The sequence below is a fragment of the Struthio camelus genome, chromosome 3 (assembly GCF_040807025.1).
Source record: "Struthio camelus isolate bStrCam1 chromosome 3, bStrCam1.hap1, whole genome shotgun sequence".
Taxonomy (NCBI): Eukaryota; Metazoa; Chordata; class Aves; order Struthioniformes; family Struthionidae; genus Struthio; species Struthio camelus.
This window is the reverse complement of record NC_090944.1, coordinates 48,560,057-48,582,042: the sequence shown is the minus strand read 5'-3', so window position 1 is coordinate 48,582,042 and position 21,986 is coordinate 48,560,057. Positions and strand designations below refer to the sequence as shown.

At 61.2% G+C, this 21,986-nt stretch overlaps 2 protein-coding genes across 2 annotated transcripts; both read right to left on the bottom strand.

Annotated features, from left to right (window-relative positions):
- Window positions 1-4,042: 4,042 nt before the first annotated feature.
- On the bottom strand, window positions 4,043-9,112 carry LOC138066599 (rho GTPase-activating protein 20-like). The gene is given in 12 exon segments (XM_068936476.1): window positions 4,043-4,519; window positions 4,522-4,925; window positions 5,360-5,477; window positions 5,667-5,862; window positions 5,963-6,072; window positions 6,386-6,547; window positions 6,740-7,297; window positions 7,503-7,550; window positions 7,903-8,041; window positions 8,171-8,212; window positions 8,376-8,552; window positions 9,057-9,112. Coding segments are annotated over 12 exon segments (2,487 nt in total).
- A 5,995-nt stretch (window positions 9,113-15,107) lies between these two features.
- LOC138066598 (rho GTPase-activating protein 20-like) lies at window positions 15,108-20,153 on the bottom strand. Its single transcript, XM_068936475.1, is given in 12 exon segments — window positions 15,108-15,584; window positions 15,587-15,990; window positions 16,425-16,542; window positions 16,732-16,927; window positions 17,028-17,137; window positions 17,451-17,612; window positions 17,805-18,338; window positions 18,544-18,591; window positions 18,944-19,082; window positions 19,212-19,253; window positions 19,417-19,593; window positions 20,098-20,153. Coding segments are annotated over 12 exon segments (2,463 nt in total).
- Window positions 20,154-21,986: the final 1,833 nt, after the last annotated feature.

Genomic DNA, 21,986 nt, shown 5'->3' with positions numbered 1-21,986 from the left:
CTCCCTGCGCACCAGGGAGAAGAGTCGCGCTCTGTCCTCTTGACACCCGCCCGGCACATAATGACATGCACTGAGAAGATCCCCCCTTGCTCCTTCTCTTCTCTCCACAAAACAGCCCCTGCTCTCGCCGCCTTTCCTCACAGCCCAGATGCTCCAGGCCCTTCAGCCCTTCAGGAGCCCTTCACTGGGCACGCTCCTGCAGCTCCATGTCTCTCTTGTGCTGGGCAGCCCAGAGCTGGAGCCAGCACTCCACGCGTGCAAGAGCACACTGATGGCTCCTGGTCAACTGGTTGTCAACCAGCACCTGCAGGGTCTTAACTGCCAAGCGGCTCTCCAGCCTGTCAGCCCCTAGCCTGTCCTGGTGTCTGGCGTTCTTCCTCAGCTCCAGGGCCTGCCGGAGATAGGGCCGAGGGTTAGGGTTAGGGTTCGGGTAAGGGTTCGGGTTCGGGTTAGGGTTAGGAGAGAGAGAAAGCCTGGAGAAACCCTTCCTGCACTCCAGACAAAACTGGTGCTGCGAGAAATGTAGGTGCAGCCCCGCACATCCATTCGCATGTCCTTTGCAGCCCCACTGCAGATGGGGCCCTAGCCTTTCTCTCTCTCCTAACCCGAACCCTAACCCTAAATGCAGTTTCTGGCAGGGCCTGGAGCAGAGCCCACCTGCCCCCTTCCTGCACTCCAGACAAAACTGGTGCTGCGAGAAATGTAGGTGCAGCCCCGCACATCCATTCGCATGTCCTTTGCAGCCCCACTGCAGATGGGGCCCTAGCCTTTCTCTCTCTCCTAACCCGAACCCTAACCCTAACCCTAACCCTAACCCTAGTTTCTGGCAGGGCCTGGAGCAGAGCCCACCTGCCCCCTTCCTGCACTCCAGACAAAAGTGGTGCTGCGAGAAATGTAGGTGCAGCCCCGCACATCCATTCGCATGTCCTTTGCAGCCCCACTGCAGATGGGGCCCTAGCCTTTCTCTCTCTCCTAACCCTAACCCGAACCCGAACCCGAACCCTAACCCTAACCCGAACCCTAACCCGAACCCTAACCCCAGTTTCTGGCAGGGCCTGGAGCAGAGCCCACCTGCCCCCTTCCTGCACTCCAGACAAAACTGGTGCTGCGAGAAATGTAGGTGCAGCCCCGCACATCCATTCGCATGTCCTTTGCAGCCCCACTGCAGATGGGGCCCTAGCCTTTCTCTCTCTCCTAACCCCAACCCTAACCCTAACCCGAACCCGAACCCGAACCCTAAATGCAGTTTCTGGCAGGGCCTGGAGCAGAGCCCACCTGCCCCCTTCCTGCACTCCAGACAAAAGTGGTGCTGCGAGAAATGTAGGTGCAGCCCCGCACATCCATTCGCATGTCCTTTGCAGCCCCACTGCAGATGGGGCCCTACGCTTTCTCTCTCGTCTAACCCTAACCCTAACCCTAACCCTAACCCTAACCGGAACCCTAACCCTAACCCTAACCCTCGTTTCTGGCAGGGTCTGGAGCAGAGCCCACCTGCCCCCTTCCTGCACTCCAGACAAAACTGGTGCTGCGAGAAATGTAGGTGCAGCCCCGCACATCCATTCGCATGTCCTTTGCAGCCCCACTGCAGATGGGGCCCTAACCTTTCTCTCTCTCCTAACCCTAACCCTAACCCTAACCCTAACCCTAACCCCAGTTTCTGGCAGGGCCTGGAGCAGAGCCCACCTGCCCCCTTCCTGCACTCCAGACAAAACTGGTGCTGCGAGAAATGTAGGTGCAGCCCCGCACATCCATTCGCATGTCCTTTGCAGCCCCACTGCAGATGGGGCCCTAGCCTTTCTCTCTCGCCTAACCCTAACCCTAACCCTAACCCTAACCCTAACCCCAACCCTAACCCTAACCCTAACCCGAACCCGAACCCTAACCCCAGTTTCTGGCAGGGCCTGGAGCAGAGCCCACCTGCCCCCTTCCTGCACTCCAGACAAAACTGGTGCGGCGAGAAATGTAGGTGCAGCCCCGCACATCCATTCGCATGTCCTTTGCAGCCCCACCGTAGATGGGGCCCTACGCTTTCTCTCTCTCCTAACCTAACGTCTTAACAATATCTGTTACCCTAACCCTAGCCTTGCCACTAATATCAATGGAGGCCTACAGCGGAGGTCACCTGCCTCCTTCCAGGCCCCAAGAAAAAAGTTGTCCTAGGAACAGGGTTTGTGCCATCCTACACTTCCTTCAGTATAGTCTTTCCATGCCCACTCCATGGAGGGCTCCAGGCTTTCTCTATCTCCTAACCCTAACCCTGACGCTAGCCCCACTCTCAGGCAGGGCCTGGAGCAGAGCCCACCTGCTCCCTTCCTGGGCTCGGGAAAATAGTTGTGCTGAGTCCAGAAAAGGGGACTGTGGCCTCAGCTTCAGTCTCCACCTGTGATTTGGGTTAGGGTTAGGCTTAGGAGAACGACAACGCCTATAGCACCATGAGCAGTGGGGCTGCAAAGGGCATTGCAAGGAAAAAGTGCTGCACTTACATTGCTCCCAGCACAACTGTTTTCTGGAGTCCAAGAATAGGCAGGTGGTGGGCTCAGGTACAGCAGTTCTTCAGGTCTACGTACACTGGGAGGGGATGTAGAAGCCCCTTTTGGCACAGCTGTCTGTTTTGTTACCCCAAGCAGCTCGGGTTGACCTCTTACAAGTAGTTTTCAAGTAGGAATCCGCACAGACAATCGGACTTCCTCTCTTGACTTAAGGGCTCGGCAGTTTGCAGCCCTCGCTAGGGAGCTAAGAGCACTTTCTCCAAGGGAGCGTAGTACGGTGGGGGGCCTTGCCACCATGTAGAAACAAAGGTAAGAGGCTCATGCTCTCTCAAGTGCACATCTTGTTGCCATAATCCTCATTTACATCCCTCCTCCCCTAGGCCTAGATGGAGCGCCCGTGGGCGTGGAGGCAGGATGGGTGCCAGAGATGGGCAAGGCAGCTTTTCCTCTTTTAAAGCCTTTATTACTGCCCGAGGTTTGGGTGCGCAGTTGCAGGCGGAGTTTCCCTTCAGCCCCTCATGCCCAGGTCTTGCTAGAAGGCTGACTCCAAGTGGAGTGGGTCATCTCCAAGATCCCAAAGTTCCTCCTCAAGCCGGCCATTCTTTTGGATCAGCAGGTGCGGGAATGTCTGGCATCTCTCCTCATAGACATTGGGGCACAGTTTCGCCTCTTCCTACCCAGCCGGTGCCCAGGAATGCAACCTCTTGACTTGGTCCTCGGTCTCTACGCACTCCAATCGTTGCCTTCCTTTGTCCCTTCACTTGCCACCTGGAAATCGATGTACAAAGCCCATTGCTGCGCAGGAGTCTTTTGTGCTACCCCACACGGGAAACCACTTTCCAGTTCCAAGCGGTTTTCCAGTGAGAATCGGCACACGCACCCTGATAATCCCCAGCAACCGTTTCTGGCTATGTGTTGCGTGAAGGGGCGTGAGGGTGGCTGTGCCCCATCCATTTGTAAGTAGAAATGTAAACCTTTTTGAAGCAGTTTGTGCTTCCGGAGGCTTTTGTTCCCACTTCCACGCTGAGTTTCTCTTCAGCAAATCATGCAGAGGTCTTCCGAGACTACCGAGCCCTGCAAAGTGTGACCTCCAAACGCCAACATTCCTTCCCAGCCTTGCAAGTCTTCGGCAAGACCAGAGTTTCTTCCAGCAGGAGCCTTCCTTGGGGGTTGCAGTTGCCACCTCCACATGCTTGAGGGCAGAAACTCGGGCCCTGAGCACATGCCTTGGAGCCGTCTCCGCTGCGTCCTGTGCACGGCTGGTGCACGGGCAGGGCGGCAAAGCATCCTGCTCTGCCTTTGTGGGTCTCCTGGGGGGAACTGTCGGAGGGAGCTTGAGTGGCGAGGCAGTCCTTTGTGGGCTCTTCCTAAGAGAGTGCTCTTGCCGCATTCCTCTGCTCCACCCACCTCTCTAAACACTTCTTCCGCTGCCCTGAAATGCGGCCTTTGCCGATACCCCACAGGCAATGGCTTGTTCTTGTCGGGCCTCCTTGCCTGGACAGTGGTGCAGCAGAACGGATTGTCTTTCCTTGAGGAGCTGGCTCTCGGAAACCTCACGTCTTCCAGGCCTCCAGAACGCCAACATTCCTTCTCAGCCTTGCAAGTCTTCGGCATCCAAAGGCGCTGGAATGTTTGGGACCTCCGCGCATATAGATTCTGGCACAGGTTTTCCCGTTCTGCTTTCCAATGGGTGCTGAGCCTTGGAACCTCTTGACAGGATTGTTCTTGTCCAGCCTCCTTGCCTGGACGGCTGTGCAGCAGAACGGATTGTCTTTCCTTGAGGAGCTGGCTCTCGGAAACCTCACGTCTTCCAGGTCTCCAAAATGTGGGGTGTTTTTGGAGCGCTTTGCTGCGGCTGGCAAAAGACAATGCCCTGGAGCACTATCTGATCTCTCGGCTAGGTGTCCTGCTGTGCTCTCAGCGGGCTTGATGGGAAAAGCCTGGGTCTTCTTTGAGTAGCTTTTCTGGGGCCGAAGGAGTGAAACTAGGCTAGAGCTGGGGAAGAGCGAGCCATCCGAGGAGAGAAGGGGCTCTCCAGGGAGCGGCTGGAGAATATTTTGGGGAGAGAGTGCGATTTGCTAAGTGTGGAGGCAAGCTGGCAAGGCCTTTTTTCCAGCGCCCTCTTCTCCAGCCTTAGCTTTGTCAGCTGCCTGGGAAAAAGCTCCTCCCCTTTGGCTGCCTCCGGCTCCCTTCGGCTGCCTGCCAAGCTGCTGGCCTGGAAGGACAGGTCAGGCTCGGAGAAGCTCCTCTCCATCCTGCTGCTATCCTTCTTCCCAATAACCAGCGAAGGGGCAGAGGCGCAGGCTGGATAGCTGCTGCTCACAGAAGCGCTTCCCCCTTTGGGCTGCTCCATGTCCGAGGGCGGGGGGCTGCCAGCAGCTCCAGCCTCAGGGCTGTCGCAGGCACAAGTGTTCTGCGGAGCAGCACAGGGGCGTTCTGTGGGGAGAAAGAGCCTGTGAGATACTTTCTGGCGGCCACCTGAAGATCCAAGGGGACTTTCCCGGTGGCACCGTGCCCCCCGGCAGATGCAAAGGCGCAACCTTCGTTCCTATGGACATGAGGAGAAGGTAAGGAAACACAGGTACCACCAAGGGCAGTGATGTGCTGCGAGAGGGCAGTTCTAGGCCACGGTTAGCCACTAGGTGACAAGCGGCGGTTTACCCGCGTTTACGGAGGCTTGCCATCTGGAAGGAATGTTTTTGGGCTGTTGTGCTTTTGCACTGCTGCACAGTGTGGCAGGAGAAAAACACTGCCATTCCCTCGGGAAGCCTCTGCACCTCTCTGCCCTTCCACAGATGTCTTCTGCCAGCCAATGAGAGAACGTGACCCGGCAGCCCTGGACCGCCACAATCAGCAGTGCACGCTCCTACCTGTGGAGCTGTCTGTGTGCTCTGGTGACTCGTCGGCCGAGGGCCTGAGCGGCAAGGCAACGTCCTCCCCAAACACTGCTGCGCAGTTGTCGATGAGGAACGCCACCAGCAGTGTCACCTGCACACAGAAAGCCACCGAGTTCAGTGCGAGGGGCTGCAAACGTCTTGCGCAGCCTTCCGTGCTCCTGACGGACGTTTCTGTACCCGCCAGCTGCAGCTGCCTAGCTCAGAGCCTCAGGTGGCCCGAAGCAACCAAGGCCGCCTTAGGCTCAGCTCAGCGGGGAGCAAGCTGCTGAATTCAACCCACCTTGTCAACGCTCTCTTTGTGCACGGCCAGCGGGAGCAAGTTGTCCGTGTCGGGGCTGAGCATGTTTGGCCCCACGCAGATTGCCAGGTTGCTGGCATCCATCCGGTTGCTCTCTGCATTGTCGCTGATATGGTGGAGCACAGAGAGCAAGCGCTGGAGCAAGAGGAGGTTTGCTCGAGGCAGTTTGCCAGCCACCCTGAGGGAACACAAGCAAGGAGGAAGAGGAATGCAGGCTGCAGGGGCTGCTCCTCCTTCGTTTGCGCCCGAGCGGTGGCGGGGCGGGCTGCCAAACTTACTCTCGCAGGGCCTCAATTTTCTCCTGCTGCCCGGGCTTCTCCAGCGCTAGCAGCCACTTGTCATAGAGCTCGGCCACGAGCAGTTTGGAGGGGATGTTTCTCAGGAAGTCCTGCAAGGCCAAGGCACTCAGGTGAGGCTCTCAACGCTAGCAGTGAGCAGCGAGGCAGCGTCTGTGTGCCTTGGCCTCACTAGGAGGCAGGTTGCTTTCAGCTGCCTGCTCTCACAGGTGCTCCTGGCCACTGACAGAGCAGCGCGAGGGCTGCGCGACTCCATGCCAAGGTCCCTGTGCCGAAAGGCTGAAGCTTTGCGTGTGGCTGCAGGAGGGCTTTCGCTTGGAGTCCCACCTAGGTCAGGCTAGGCACTGACATGGGCCCAAGCAGATTTGCCACGTGCTCTCCCAGCTACAAGTCAGCAGACCTCACCTTCAGCACCGCTGCCAACAGGTGCGCGGGCTGGCTTGCCAGATCCACGCTCCTGCCTCTGTCAAGGTCTTCTTTCAGCTCTCGGCGGGCCTTCTCGGTGGCAGCTTTCCGGAAAATCCCCTCAGTGGCCGGCCCTTTCTCATAGAGAAGAGCCAGGAGCTCCTGCAGGCGGAAAGAGACCGGTTGGGACGTGGCCGTGCACTCTGCTTTCCTTGGCTTAGGCTGTCGTTCTCGCTCCACGTAGATTGCCCTGGGAGGAACCTGATTGTGCTGAGAGCCCCAGCAGCAGTGCTGGGCATGCTGCGTGGCGCGAGAAGCCACAAGCGGGAGAGCTCTGGGCCCAGGCTTGCTTACCTGGAGTGGTTGGGGCAGGGCGCCACCTTCACCACAGAGCAGTGCCAGCGGCTGCCCAAAGAGAGCCACCTGGGGGCCAGAGCCCAGCTGCCCTGGGCAGTCCCCGGGGACAGCCGTTCCTCTCCAAGCCAGCGGCCATGAGATCACCACCTTCTTCCCTTCCTTCGCTCCATCTGCTGCAAGCACAAGGAAAGCAGGCCCGCGTTCAGAAAAGCAGGCGCAGCCAGCGCCTGTGGGGAGCCTTTTGTGTGCGTGCAGTGCCACGGGCTGCAGGGGCTGCTGCAGAGCGTTGACAGGCGCAGCGGTTTTGCAGGGGGAGAGAAAAGAAGAGCAGCTGCCGCTGCCGCTGCCGCTGCCGCTGCCGCTGCCGAGCGCCTTTCTCTGCTGCGGCGTGTCACCGCTGGTGGCGGGCCAGGCAGCCTTGCCGAAGGGCCCGTTTGCAAGCAGGACGGGAGGAGGCAGCTCCTCGCTCTCTTTCTGGCACTCACCGGCCGAGTGGCAAAGCCCCTCTTCCCTGGCCGAAGGCTCCGCCCGCGGGGGGCCTCTCTTGGCGTCAGCCTGCAAGCAAGGGGTTGAGGGTAGGGAGGCGCCGCTCAGCAGCCAGGGCCTCGAGCAAGGTGCTGCAGGGAGGCAGGGGGTGGCGGGCTCTGGCGCGGCAGCAGGGCTTTCCTGCCTGCGCCCGGCCCGGGCAGCTGCCGCCACTGTGCTGAGATCCCTGCCGGCCACAGCCGGCAAGGGCCGGGCACAGGCAGCCCCTGCTCACCTCTGCCAAAACCAGCGCCTCCACGGTCTTGGCGGTCAGCGACACCTCCTGGGCGAGAGAAGAGAGAGGCTCCGTGAGAGAGGCGTCGCGCGGTGGGGTGTGGAAAGCCGCGGGGCTCTCGGGGCGGAGCGGAGGCCGTGCGGACACTTACGGGCCCGTAGAAGCCGACCACCTTGGTGAGGAGCCGCAGGGAGGGCAGGCGGGTGACTCTGGCTCCCGGGGCTCCTTGGCTCTGCCTGCGCACAGGGAAGGGCGCACAAAGAGCTCGCTCAGCGCCAGCCCTCGCTGCCCTGCCTCCTGGCCGCCAGCCCAGCGCTGCCAAGGGCCCCGCACCCTGCAGAGCCTGCAGCCGCGCTGGCTGCCAGCACCGCTCTCTCCCGCCCGCGCGCCTGCTCTCCACGGGCCTCCTGCTCAGGCAGGCGCACAGCAGCGCCTCGGGCGCCCCAGGCCTGCCAGCCAGCAGCTGGCCTGACACCTCCCGCCGCTTGCTGCCCCTTTGCAAGCCCGAGGCGAAGCGGCTCCCGCTGCTGTGCCAGGAGCTGCAGGCGGCAGTGGCTGCACCTTTCCCCCACCGAGCGGGGGCTCTTGGTGCCGGCAGCTCCACCGGGAGCACTCCCCGCCCTCCCGCTGGGCGCCACCGGCAGCGGGGATCGGGCGGCAGGGCTCACCTGAGGATGGCGTCCAGCCAGAGCTGCTTCACCTCCGGCGACCTGCGGCACAAAGGAGAAACAGCCTCAGCCCGCGCTGCTGCTCCTCCTGTGGACGCAGGCGGCGCCCCGACAGCTCCTGCCCGCGCCCGGTGGGCAGAGTGCACGGGACGGGGCCGAGCCGCGTGGGGCAGGACGGGGACTCGTGCGGGGCCCCCACACTCACCCAAAAGTCACCACGCAGAGGCTGGAGGGCCAGACGAGGATGAGGGTCTGGCTGCACTTGAGGCCAAAGACCTCCTCGTCGTCCTCAGGCCCGGCCGCCACCGCCGCCTCCTGGCGGCACAGCACCCACAGCTCGCTGAGGCGCACCCGGTGCTTCAGCCGGAAGGTGGAGCCGCATCTGCCGGGAGGAAGAGCAGGGACGGGCTCCTGGGGGTGCGCGGCGGGGGCAAGCGCAGGCGTCCTGCCTGGCAGAGCTGTGGGCTGGGGCAGAGGCGGCCGGGCGGGCGGGATGTCCTTACTTGAAGCTGGCGATGGCGACGGCGTGCGGGAAGAGCAGGAGGTGGCGGTGCTGCGTGCGCTGGTGCCGTGTCACCTGCACCCGCTGGGTGAGGAGGAGCTGGGGGCTCCTGCGCGACACGAAGGCGGGGAGCGGCGCCGGGGGCCGGCAGGCCGCCCTGCTCCAGAGCCCCAGGCGGGCGCCGGGAGCCCTGTGGCCGCGGGTGGCGGGCCGTGCCTGCGGGCCGGCAGCGGGAGCGCCCCGGGCGCCGCAGCAGTTCGCCTGTCCCATGGCGCTGTGGCCAGGCAGACCTGCGCGAAGCTGCACGCGTGTCCCTGCGCCAGGCAGTGCCGCCGGGCTGAGAGCCGCCTCTGCCCGAGCTGCCCGACAACGGCGCGCCGCCACAATGGGGACCCGCTGGTGGCCGTGGCCAGGGTCACGGCGATGCCACCGCGGCACATTGTGACACGCCGGCGGGGCCGTGGGGCAGCCCGGGGGTGTGTGCCTGGGGCGCCGGCAGCTCAGGGCAGTCTCCTGGCCTGTGGCACCTCCGCTGCAGCACAATTTCCGTGCCTGAGTTTCAGTTTGTGCCCGTTGCCTCTTCTCCCCTCCCTGCGCACCAGGGAGAAGAGTCGCGCTCTGTCCTCTTGACACCCGCCCGGCACATAATGACATGCACTGAGAAGATCCCCCCTTGCTCCTTCTCTTCTCTCCACAAAACAGCCCCTGCTCTCGCCGCCTTTCCTCACAGCCCAGATGCTCCAGGCCCTTCAGCCCTTCAGGAGCCCTTCACTGGGCACGCTCCTGCAGCTCCATGTCTCTCTTGTGCTGGGCAGCCCAGAGCTGGAGCCAGCACTCCACGCGTGCAAGAGCACACTGATGGCTCCTGGTCAACTGGTTGTCAACCAGCACCTGCAGGGTCTTAACTGCCAAGCGGCTCTCCAGCCTGTCAGCCCCTAGCCTGTCCTGGTGTCTGGCGTTCTTCCTCAGCTCCAGGGCCTGCCGGAGATAGGGCCGAGGGTTAGGGTTAGGGTTCGGGTAAGGGTTCGGGTTCGGGTTAGGGTTAGGAGAGAGAGAAAGCCTGGAGAAACCCTTCCTGCACTCCAGACAAAACTGGTGCTGCGAGAAATGTAGGTGCAGCCCCGCACATCCATTCGCATGTCCTTTGCAGCCCCACTGCAGATGGGGCCCTAGCCTTTCTCTCTCGCCTAACCCGAACCCTAACCCGAACCCGAACCCTAACCCTAACCCCAGTTTCTGGCAGGGCCTGGAGCAGAGCCCACCTGCCCCCTTCCTGCACTCCAGACAAAAGTGGTGCTGCGAGAAATGTAGGTGCAGCCCCGCACATCCATTCGCATGTCCTTTGCAGCCCCACTGCAGATGGGGCCCTAGCCTTTCTCTCTCTCCTAACCCTAACCCTAACCCTAAATGCAGTTTCTGGCAGGGCCTGGAGCAGAGCCCACCTGCCCCCTTCCTGCACTCCAGACAAAACTGGTGCTGCGAGAAATGTAGGTGCAGCCCCGCACATCCATTCGCATGTCCTTTGCAGCCCCACTGCAGATGGGGCCCTAGCCTTTCTCTCTCTCCTAACCCGAACCCTAACCCTAACCCTAACCCTAACCCCAGTTTCTGGCAGGGCCTGGAGCAGAGCCCACCTGCCTCCTTCCTGCACTCCAGACAAAACTGGTGCTGCGAGAAATGTAGGTGCAGCCCCAAACATCCACTCACATCTCCTTTGCAGCCCCACTGCAGATGGGGCCCTAGGCTTTCTCCTTCCTATAACCCTAACCCTAACCCGAACCCTAACCCTAACCCTAACCCTAACCCTAACCCTAACCCCAGTTTCTGGCAGGGCCTGGAGCAGAGCCCACCTGCCCCCTTCCTGCACTCCAGACAAAAGTGGTGCTGCGAGAAATGTAGGTGCAGCCCCGCACATCCATTCGCATGTCCTTTGCAGCCCCACTGCAGATGGGGCCCTAGCCTTTCTCTCTCTCCTAACCCGAACCCTAACCCTAACCCTAACCCCAGTTTCTGGCAGGGCCTGGAGCAGAGCCCACCTGCCCCCTTCCTGCACTCCAGACAAAACTGGTGCTGCGAGAAATGTAGGTGCAGCCGCAAACATCCACTCACATCTCCTTTGCAGCCCCACTGCAGATGGGGCCCTAGGCTTTCTCCTTCCTATAACCCTAACCCTAACCGGAACCCTAACCCTAACCCTAACCCTAGTTTCTGGCAGGGCCTGGAGCAGAGACCACCTGCCCCCTTCCTGCACTCCAGACAAAACTGGTGCTGCGAGAAATGTAGGTGCAGCCCCGCACATCCATTCGCATGTCCTTTGCAGCCCCACTGCAGATGGGGCCCTAGCCTTTCTCTCTAGCCGAACCCGAACCCTAACCCTAACCCTAACCCTAACCCTAGTTTCTGGCAGGGCCTGGAGCAGAGCCCACCTGCCCCCTTCCTGCACTCCAGACAAAAGTGGTGCTGCGAGAAATGTAGGTGCAGCCCCGCACATCCATTCGCATGTCCTTTGCAGCCCCACTGCAGATGGGGCCCTAGCCTTTCTCTCTCTCCTAACCCTAACCCGAACCCGAACCCGAACCCTAACCCTAACCCGAACCCTAACCCGAACCCTAACCCCAGTTTCTGGCAGGGCCTGGAGCAGAGCCCACCTGCCCCCTTCCTGCACTCCAGACAAAACTGGTGCTGCGAGAAATGTAGGTGCAGCCCCGCACATCCATTCGCATGTCCTTTGCAGCCCCACTGCAGATGGGGCCCTAGGCTTTCTTTCTCTCCTAACCCGAACCCTAACACTAACCCTAACCCTAACCCTAAATGCAGTTTCTGGCAGGGCCTGGAGCAGAGCCCACCTGCCCCCTTCCTGCACTCCAGACAAAACTGGTGCTGCGAGAAATGTAGGTGCAGCCCCGCACATCCATTCGCATGTCCTTTGCAGCCCCACTGCAGATGGGGCCCTACGCTTTCTCTCTCGTCTAACCCTAACCCTAACCCTAACCCTAACCCTAACCCTAACCCTAACCCTAACCCTAACCCTCGTTTCTGGCAGGGTCTGGAGCAGAGCCCACCTGCCCCCTTCCTGCACTCCAGACAAAAGTGGTGCTGCGAGAAATGTAGGTGCAGCCCCGCACATCCATTCGCATGTCCTTTGCAGCCCCACTGCAGATGGGGCCCTAGCCTTTCTCTCTCGCCTAACCCTAACCCTAACCCTAAATGCAGTTTCTGGCAGGGTCTGGAGCAGAGCCCACCTGCCCCCTTCCTGCACTCCAGACAAAAGTGGTGCTGCGAGAAATGTAGGTGCAGCCCCGCACATCCATTCGCATGTCCTTTGCAGCCCCACTGCAGATGGGGCCCTAGCCTTTCTCTCTCTCCTAACCCTAACCCGAACCCGAACCCGAACCCTAACCCTAACCCGAACCCTAACCCGAACCCTAACCCCAGTTTCTGGCAGGGCCTGGAGCAGAGCCCACCTGCCCCCTTCCTGCACTCCAGACAAAACTGGTGCTGCGAGAAATGTAGGTGCAGCCCCGCACATCCATTCGCATGTCCTTTGCAGCCCCACTGCAGATGGGGCCCTAGCCTTTCTCTCTCTCCTAACCCCAACCCTAACCCTAACCCGAACCCGAACCCGAACCCTAAATGCAGTTTCTGGCAGGGCCTGGAGCAGAGCCCACCTGCCCCCTTCCTGCACTCCAGACAAAAGTGGTGCTGCGAGAAATGTAGGTGCAGCCCCGCACATCCATTCGCATGTCCTTTGCAGCCCCACTGCAGATGGGGCCCTACGCTTTCTCTCTCGTCTAACCCTAACCCTAACCCTAACCCTAACCCTAACCGGAACCCTAACCCTAACCCTAACCCTCGTTTCTGGCAGGGTCTGGAGCAGAGCCCACCTGCCCCCTTCCTGCACTCCAGACAAAACTGGTGCTGCGAGAAATGTAGGTGCAGCCCCGCACATCCATTCGCATGTCCTTTGCAGCCCCACTGCAGATGGGGCCCTAACCTTTCTCTCTCTCCTAACCCTAACCCTAACCCTAACCCTAACCCTAACCCCAGTTTCTGGCAGGGCCTGGAGCAGAGCCCACCTGCCCCCTTCCTGCACTCCAGACAAAACTGGTGCTGCGAGAAATGTAGGTGCAGCCCCGCACATCCATTCGCATGTCCTTTGCAGCCCCACTGCAGATGGGGCCCTAGCCTTTCTCTCTCGCCTAACCCTAACCCTAACCCTAACCCTAACCCTAACCCCAACCCTAACCCTAACCCTAACCCGAACCCGAACCCTAACCCCAGTTTCTGGCAGGGCCTGGAGCAGAGCCCACCTGCCCCCTTCCTGCACTCCAGACAAAACTGGTGCGGCGAGAAATGTAGGTGCAGCCCCGCACATCCATTCGCATGTCCTTTGCAGCCCCACCGTAGATGGGGCCCTACGCTTTCTCTCTCTCCTAACCTAACGTCTTAACAATATCTGTTACCCTAACCCTAGCCTTGCCACTAATATCAATGGAGGCCTACAGCGGAGGTCACCTGCCTCCTTCCAGGCCCCAAGAAAAAAGTTGTCCTAGGAACAGGGTTTGTGCCATCCTACACTTCCTTCAGTATAGTCTTTCCATGCCCACTCCATGGAGGGCTCCAGGCTTTCTCTATCTCCTAACCCTAACCCTGACGCTAGCCCCACTCTCAGGCAGGGCCTGGAGCAGAGCCCACCTGCTCCCTTCCTGGGCTCGGGAAAATAGTTGTGCTGAGTCCAGAAAAGGGGACTGTGGCCTCAGCTTCAGTCTCCACCTGTGATTTGGGTTAGGGTTAGGCTTAGGAGAACGACAACGCCTATAGCACCATGAGCAGTGGGGCTGCAAAGGGCATTGCAAGGAAAAAGTGCTGCACTTACATTGCTCCCAGCACAACTGTTTTCTGGAGTCCAAGAATAGGCAGGTGGTGGGCTCAGGTACAGCAGTTCTTCAGGTCTACGTACACTGGGAGGGGATGTAGAAGCCCCTTTTGGCACAGCTGTCTGTTTTGTTACCCCAAGCAGCTCGGGTTGACCTCTTACAAGTAGTTTTCAAGTAGGAATCCGCACAGACAATCGGACTTCCTCTCTTGACTTAAGGGCTCGGCAGTTTGCAGCCCTCGCTAGGGAGCTAAGAGCACTTTCTCCAAGGGAGCGTAGTTCGGTGGGGGGCCTTGCCACCATGTAGAAACAAAGGTAAGAGGCTCATGCTCTCTCAAGTGCACATCTTGTTGCCATAATCCTCATTTACATCCCTCTTCCCCTAGGCCTAGATGGAGCGCCCGTGGGCGTGGAGGCAGGGTGGGTGCCAGAGATGGGCAAGGCAGCTTTTCCTCTTTTAAAGCCTTTATTACTGCCCGAGGTTTGGGTGCGCAGTTGCAGGCGGAGTTTCCCTTCAGCCCCTCATGCCCAGGTCTTGCTAGAAGGCTGACTCCAAGTGGAGTGGGTCATCTCCAAGATCCCAAAGTTCCTCCTCAAGCCGGCCATTCTTTTGGATCAGCAGGTGCGGGAATGTCTGGCATCTCTCCTCATAGACATTGGGGCACAGTTTCGCCTCTTCCTACCCAGCCGGTGCCCAGGAATGCAACCTCTTGACTTGGTCCTCGGTCTCTACGCACTCCAATCGTTGCCTTCCTTTGTCCCTTCACTTGCCACCTGGAAATCGATGTACAAAGCCCATTGCTGCGCAGGAGTCTTTTGTGCTACCCCACACGGGAAACCACTTTCCAGTTCCAAGCGGTTTTCCAGTGAGAATCGGCACACGCACCCTGATAATCCCCAGCAACCGTTTCTGGCTATGTGTTGCGTGAAGGGGCGTGAGGGTGGCTGTGCCCCATCCATTTGTAAGTAGAAATGTAAACCTTTTTGAAGCAGTTTGTGCTTCCGGAGGCTTTTGTTCCCACTTCCACGCTGAGTTTCTCTTCAGCAAATCATGCAGAGGTCTTCCGAGACTACCGAGCCCTGCAAAGTGTGACCTCCAAACGCCAACATTCCTTCCCAGCCTTGCAAGTCTTCGGCAAGACCAGAGTTTCTTCCAGCAGGAGCCTTCCTTGGGGGTTGCAGTTGCCACCTCCACATGCTTGAGGGCAGAAACTCGGGCCCTGAGCACATGCCTTGGAGCCGTCTCCGCTGCGTCCTGTGCACGGCTGGTGCACGGGCAGGGCGGCAAAGCATCCTGCTCTGCCTTTGTGGGTCTCCTGGGGGGAACTGTCGGAGGGAGCTTGAGTGGCGAGGCAGTCCTTTGTGGGCTCTTCCTAAGAGAGTGCTCTTGCCGCATTCCTCTGCTCCACCCACCTCTCTAAACACTTCTTCCGCTGCCCTGAAATGCGGCCTTTGCCGACACCCCACAGGCAATGGCTTGTTCTTGTCGGGCCTCCTTGCCTGGACAGTGGTGCAGCAGAACGGATTGTCTTTCCTTGAGGAGCTGGCTCTCGGAAACCTCACGTCTTCCAGGCCTCCAGAACGCCAACATTCCTTCTCAGCCTTGCAAGTCTTCGGCATCCAAAGGCGCTGGAATGTTTGGGACCTCCGCGCATATAGATTCTGGCACAGGTTTTTCCGTTCTGCTTTCCAATGGGTGCTGAGCCTTGGAACCTCTTGACAGGATTGTTCTTGTCCAGCCTCCTTGCCTGGACGGCTGTGCAGCAGAACGGATTGTCTTTCCTTGAGGAGCTGGCTCTCGGAAACCTCACGTCTTCCAGGTCTCCAAAATGTGGGATGTTTTTGGAGCGCTTTGCTGCGGCTGGCAAAAGACAATGCCCTGGAGCACTATCTGATCTCTCGGCTAGGTGTCCTGCTGTGCTCTCAGCGGGCTTGATGGGAAAAGCCTGGGTCTTCTTTGAGTAGCTTTTCTGGGGCCGAAGGAGTGAAACTAGGCTAGAGCTGGGGAAGAGCGAGCCATCCGAGGAGAGAAGGGGCTCTCCAGGGAGCGGCTGGAGAATATTTTGGGGAGAGAGTGCGATTTGCTAAGTGTGGAGGCAAGCTGGCAAGGCCTTTTTTCCAGCGCCCTCTTCTCCAGCCTTAGCTTTGTCAGCTGCCTGGGAAAAAGCTCCTCCCCTTTGGCTGCCTCCGGCTCCCTTCGGCTGCCTGCCAAGCTGCTGGCCTGGAAGGACAGGTCAGGCTCGGAGAAGCTCCTCTCCATCCTGCTGCTATCCTTCTTCCCAATAACCAGCGAAGGGGCAGAGGCGCAGGCTGGATAGCTGCTGCTCACAGAAGCGCTTCCCCCTTTGGGCTGCTCCATGTCCGAGGGCGGGGGGCTGCCAGCAGCTCCAGCCTCAGGGCTGTCGCAGGCACAAGTGTTCTGCGGAGCAGCACAGGGGCGTTCTGTGGGGAGAAAGAGCCTGTGAGATACTTTCTGGCGGCCACCTGAAGATCCAAGGGGACTTTCCCGGTGGCACCGTGCCCCCCGGCAGATGCAAAGGCGCAACCTTCGTTCCTATGGACATGAGGAGAAGGTAAGGAAACACAGGTACCACCAAGGGCAGTGATGTGCTGCGAGAGGGCAGTTCTAGGCCACGGTTAGCCACTAGGTGACAAGCGGCGGTTTACCCGCGTTTACGGAGGCTTGCCATCTGGAAGGAATGTTTTTGGGCTGTTGTGCTTTTGCACTGCTGCACAGTGTGGCAGGAGAAAAACACTGCCATTCCCTCGGGAAGCCTCTGCACCTCTCTGCCCTTCCACAGATGTCTTCTGCCAGCCAATGAGAGAACGTGACCCGGCAGCCCTGGACCGCCACAATCAGCAGTGCACGCTCCTACCTGTGGAGCTGTCTGTGTGCTCCGGTGACTCGTCGGCCGAGGGCCTGAGCGGCAAGGCAACGTCCTCCCCAAACACTGCTGCGCAGTTGTCGATGAGGAACGCCACCAGCAGTGTCACCTGCACACAGAAAGCCACCGAGTTCAGTGCGAGGGGCTGCAAACGTCTTGCGCAGCCTTCCGTGCTCCTGACGGACGTTTCTGTACCCGCCAGCTGCAGCTGCCTAGCTCAGAGCCTCAGGTGGCCCGAAGCAACCAAGGCCGCCTTAGGCTCAGCTCAGCGGGGAGCAAGCTGCTGAATTCAACCCACCTTGTCAATGCTCTCTTTGTGCACGGCCAGCGGGAGCAAGTTGTCCGTGTCGGGGCTGAGCATGTTTGGCCCCACGCAGATTGCCAGGTTGCTGGCATCCATCCGGTTGCTCTCTGCATTGTCGCTGATATGGTGGAGCACAGAGAGCAAGCGCTGGAGCAAGAGGAGGTTTGCTCGAGGCAGTTTGCCAGCCACCCTGAGGGAACACAAGCAAGGAGGAAGAGGAATGCAGGCTGCAGGGGCTGCTCCTCCTTCGTTTGCGCCCGAGCGGTGGCGGGGCGGGCTGCCAAACTTACTCTCGCAGGGCCTCAATTTTCTCCTGCTGCCCGGGCTTCTCCAGCGCTAGCAGCCACTTGTCATAGAGCTCGGCCACGAGCAGTTTGGAGGGGATGTTTCTCAGGAAGTCCTGCAAGGCCAAGGCACTCAGGTGAGGCTCTCAACGCTAGCAGTGAGCAGCGAGGCAGCGTCTGTGTGCCTTGGCCTCACTAGGAGGCAGGTTGCTTTCAGCTGCCTGCTCTCACAGGTGCTCCTGGCCACTGACAGAGCAGCGCGAGGGCTGCGCGACTCCATGCCAAGGTCCCTGTGCCGAAAGGCTGAAGCTTTGCGTGTGGCTGCAGGAGGGCTTTCGCTTGGAGTCCCACCTAGGTCAGGCTAGGCACTGACATGGGCCCAAGCAGATTTGCCACGTGCTCTCCCAGCTACAAGTCAGCAGACCTCACCTTCAGCACCGCTGCCAACAGGTGCGCGGGCTGGCTTGCCAGATCCACGCTCCTGCCTCTGTCAAGGTCTTCTTTCAGCTCTCGGCGGGCCTTCTCGGTGGCAGCTTTCCGGAAAATCCCCTCAGTGGCCGGCCCTTTCTCATAGAGAAGAGCCAGGAGCTCCTGCAGGCGGAAAGAGACCGGTTGGGACGTGGCCGTGCACTCTGCTTTCCTTGGCTTAGGCTGTCGTTCTCGCTCCACGTAGATTGCCCTGGGAGGAACCTGATTGTGCTGAGAGCCCCAGCAGCAGTGCTGGGCATGCTGCGTGGCGCGAGAAGCCACAAGCGGGAGAGCTCTGGGCCCAGGCTTGCTTACCTGGAGTGGTTGGGGCAGGGCGCCACCTTCACCACAGAGCAGTGCCAGCGGCTGCCCAAAGAGAGCCACCTGGGGGCCAGAGCCCAGCTGCCCTGGGCAGTCCCCGGGGACAGCCGTTCCTCTCCAAGCCAGCGGCCATGAGATCACCACCTTCTTCCCTTCCTTCGCTCCATCTGCTGCAAGCACAAGGAAAGCAGGCCCGCGTTCAGAAAAGCAGGCGCAGCCAGCGCCTGTGGGGAGCCTTTTGTGTGCGTGCAGTGCCACGGGCTGCAGGGGCTGCTGCAGAGCGTTGACAGGCGCAGCGGTTTTGCAGGGGGAGAGAAAAGAAGAGCAGCTGCCGCTGCCGAGCGCCTTTCTCTGCTGCGGCGTGTCACCGCTGGTGGCGGGCCAGGCAGCCTTGCCGAAGGGCCCGTTTGCAAGCAGGACGGGAGGAGGCAGCTCCTCGCTCTCTTTCTGGCACTCACCGGCCGAGTGGCAAAGCCCCTCTTCCCTGGCCGAAGGCTCCGCCCGCGGGGGGCCTCTCTTGGCGTCAGCCTGCAAGCAAGGGGTTGAAGGTAGGGAGGCGCCGCTCAGCAGCCAGGGCCTCGAGCAAGGTGCTGCAGGGAGGCAGGGGGTGGCGGGCTCTGGCGCGGCAGCAGGGCTTTCCTGCCTGCGCCCGGCCCGGGCAGCTGCCGCCACTGTGCTGAGATCCCTGCCGGCCACAGCCGGCAAGGGCCGGGCACAGGCAGCCCCTGCTCACCTCTGCCAAAACCAGCGCCTCCACGGTCTTGGCGGTCAGCGACACCTCCTGGGCGAGAGAAGAGAGAGGCTCCGTGAGAGAGGCGTCGCGCGGTGGGGTGTGGAAAGCCGCGGGGCTCTCGGGGCGGAGCGGAGGCCGTGCGGACACTTACGGGCCCGTAGAAGCCGACCACCTTGGTGAGGAGCCGCAGGGAGGGCAGGCGGGTGACTCTGGCTCCCGGGGCTCCTTGGCTCTGCCTGCGCACAGGGAAGGGCGCACAAAGAGCTCGCTCAGCGCCAGCCCTCGCTGCCCTGCCTCCTGGCCGCCAGCCCAGCGCTGCCAAGGGCCCCGCACCCTGCAGAGCCTGCAGCCGCGCTGGCTGCCAGCACCGCTCTCTCCCGCCCGCGCGCCTGCTCTCCACGGGCCTCCTGCTCAGGCAGGCGCACAGCAGCGCCTCGGGCGCCCCAGGCCTGCCAGCCAGCAGCTGGCCTGACACCTCCCGCCGCTTGCTGCCCCTTTGCAAGCCCGAGGCGAAGCGGCTCCCGCTGCTGTGCCAGGAGCTGCAGGCGGCAGTGGCTGCACCTTTCCCCCACCGAGCGGGGGCTCTTGGTGCCGGCAGCTCCACCGGGAGCACTCCCCGCCCTCCCGCTGGGCGCCACCGGCAGCGGGGATCGGGCGGCAGGGCTCACCTGAGGATGGCGTCCAGCCAGAGCTGCTTCACCTCCGGCGACCTGCGGCACAAAGGAGAAACAGCCTCAGCCCGCGCTGCTGCTCCTCCTGTGGACGCAGGCGGCGCCCCGACAGCTCCTGCCCGCGCCCGGTGGGCAGAGTGCACGGGACGGGGCCGAGCCGCGTGGGGCAGGACGGGGACTCGTGCGGGGCCCCCACACTCACCCAAAAGTCACCACGCAGAGGCTGGAGGGCCAGACGAGGATGAGGGTCTGGCTGCACTTGAGGCCAAAGACCTCCTCGTCGTCCTCAGGCCCGGCCGCCACCGCCGCCTCCTGGCGGCACAGCACCCACAGCTCGCTGAGGCGCACCCGGTGCTTCAGCCGGAAGGTGGAGCCGCATCTGCCGGGAGGAAGAGCAGGGACGGGCTCCTGGGGGTGCGCGGCGGGGGCAAGCGCAGGCGTCCTGCCTGGCAGAGCTGTGGGCTGGGGCAGAGGCGGCCGGGCGGGCGGGATGTCCTTACTTGAAGCTGGCGATGGCGACGGCGTGCGGGAAGAGCAGGAGGTGGCGGTGCTGCGTGCGCTGGTGCCGTGTCACCTGCACCCGCTGGGTGAGGAGGAGCTGGGGGCTCCTGCGCGACACGAAGGCGGGGAGCGGCGCCGGGGGCCGGCAGGCCGCCCTGCTCCAGAGCCCCAGGCGGGCGCCGGGAGCCCCGTGGCCGCGGGTGGCGGGCCGTGCCTGCGGGCCGGCAGCGGGAGCGCCCCGGGTGCCGCAGCAGTTCGCCTGTCCCATGGCGCTGTGGCCAGGCAGACCTGCGCGAAGCTGCACGCGTGTCCCTGCGCCAGGCAGTGCCGCCGGGCTGAGAGCCGCCTCTGCCCGAGCTGCCCGACAACGGCGCGCCGCCACAATGGGGACCCGCTGGTGGCCGTGGCCAGGGTCACGGCGATGCCACCGCGGCACATTGTGACACGCCGGCGGGGCCGTGGGGCAGCCCGGGGGTGTGTGCCCGGGGCGCCGGCAGCTCAGGGCAGTCTCCTGGCCTGTGGCACCTCCGCTGCAGCACAATTTCCGTGCCTGAGTTTCAGTTTGTGCCCGTTGCCTCTTCTCCCCTCCCTGCGCACCAGGGAGAAGAGTCGCGCTCTGTCCTCTTGACACCCGCCCGGCACATAATGACATGCACTGAGAAGATCCCCCCTTGCTCCTTCTCTTCTCTCCACAAAACAGCCCCTGCTCTCGCTGCCTTTCCTCACAGCCCAGATGCTCCAGGCCCTTCAGCCCTTCAGGAGCCCTTCACTGGGCACGCTCCTGCAGCTCCATGTCTCTCTTGTGCTGGGCAGCCCAGAGCTGGAGCCAGCACTCCACGCGTGCAAGAGCACACTGATGGCTCCTGGTCAACTGGTTGTCAACCAGCACCTGCAGGGTCTTAACTGCCAAGCGGCTCTCCAGCCCGTCAGCCCCTAGCCTGTCCTGGTGTCTGGCGTTCTTCCTCAGCTCCAGGGCCTGCCGGAGATAGGGCCGAGGGTTAGGGTTAGGGTTCGGGTTAGGGTTCGGGTTCGGGTTAGGGTTAGGAGAGAGAGAAAGCCTGGAGAAACCCTTCCTGCACTCCAGACAAAACTGGTGCTGCGAGAAATGTAGGTGCAGCCCCGCACATCCATTCGCATGTCCTTTGCAGCCCCACTGCAGATGGGGCCCTAGCCTTTCTCTCTCGCCTAACCCTAACCCTAACCCTAACCCTAACCCTAACCCTAACCCCAGTTTCTGGCAGGGCCTGGAGCAGAGCCCACCTGCCCCCTTCCTGCACTCCAGACAAAAGTGGTGCTGCGAGAAATGTAGGTGCAGCCCCGCACATCCATTCGCATGTCCTTTGCAGCCCCACTGCAGATGGGGCCCTAGCCTTTCTCTCTCTCCTAACCCGAACCCGAACCCTAAATGCAGTTTCTGGCAGGTCCTGGAGCAGAGCCCACCTGCCCCCTTCCTGCACTCCAGACAAAACTGGTGCTGCGAGAAATGTAGGTGCAGCCCCGCACATCCATTCGCATGTCCTTTGCAGCCCCACTGCAGATGGGGCCCTAGCCTTTCTCTCTCTCCTAACCCGAACCCTAACCCTAACCCTAACCCTAACCCTAGTTTCTGGCAGGGCCTGGAGCAGAGCCCACCTGCCCCCTTCCTGCACTCCAGACAAAAGTGGTGCTGCGAGAAATGTAGGTGCAGCCCCGCACATCCATTCGCATGTCCTTTGCAGCCCCACTGCAGATGGGGCCCTAGCCTTTCTCTCTCTCCTAACCCTAACCCGAACCCGAACCCGAACCCTAACCCTAACCCGAACCCTAACCCGAACCCTAACCCCAGTTTCTGGCAGGGCCTGGAGCAGAGCCCACCTGCCCCCTTCCTGCACTCCAGACAAAACTGGTGCTGCGAGAAATGTAGGTGCAGCCCCGCACATCCATTCGCATGTCCTTTGCAGCCCCACTGCAGATGGGGCCCTAGCCTTTCTCTCTCTCCTAACCCCAACCCTAACCCTAACCCGAACCCGAACCCGAACCCTAAATGCAGTTTCTGGCAGGGCCTGGAGCAGAGCCCACCTGCCCCCTTCCTGCACTCCAGACAAAAGTGGTGCTGCGAGAAATGTAGGTGCAGCCCCGCACATCCATTCGCATGTCCTTTGCAGCCCCACTGCAGATGGGGCCCTACGCTTTCTCTCTCGTCTAACCCTAACCCTAACCCTAACCCTAACCGGAACCCTAACCCTAACCCTAACCCTCGTTTCTGGCAGGGTCTGGAGCAGAGCCCACCTG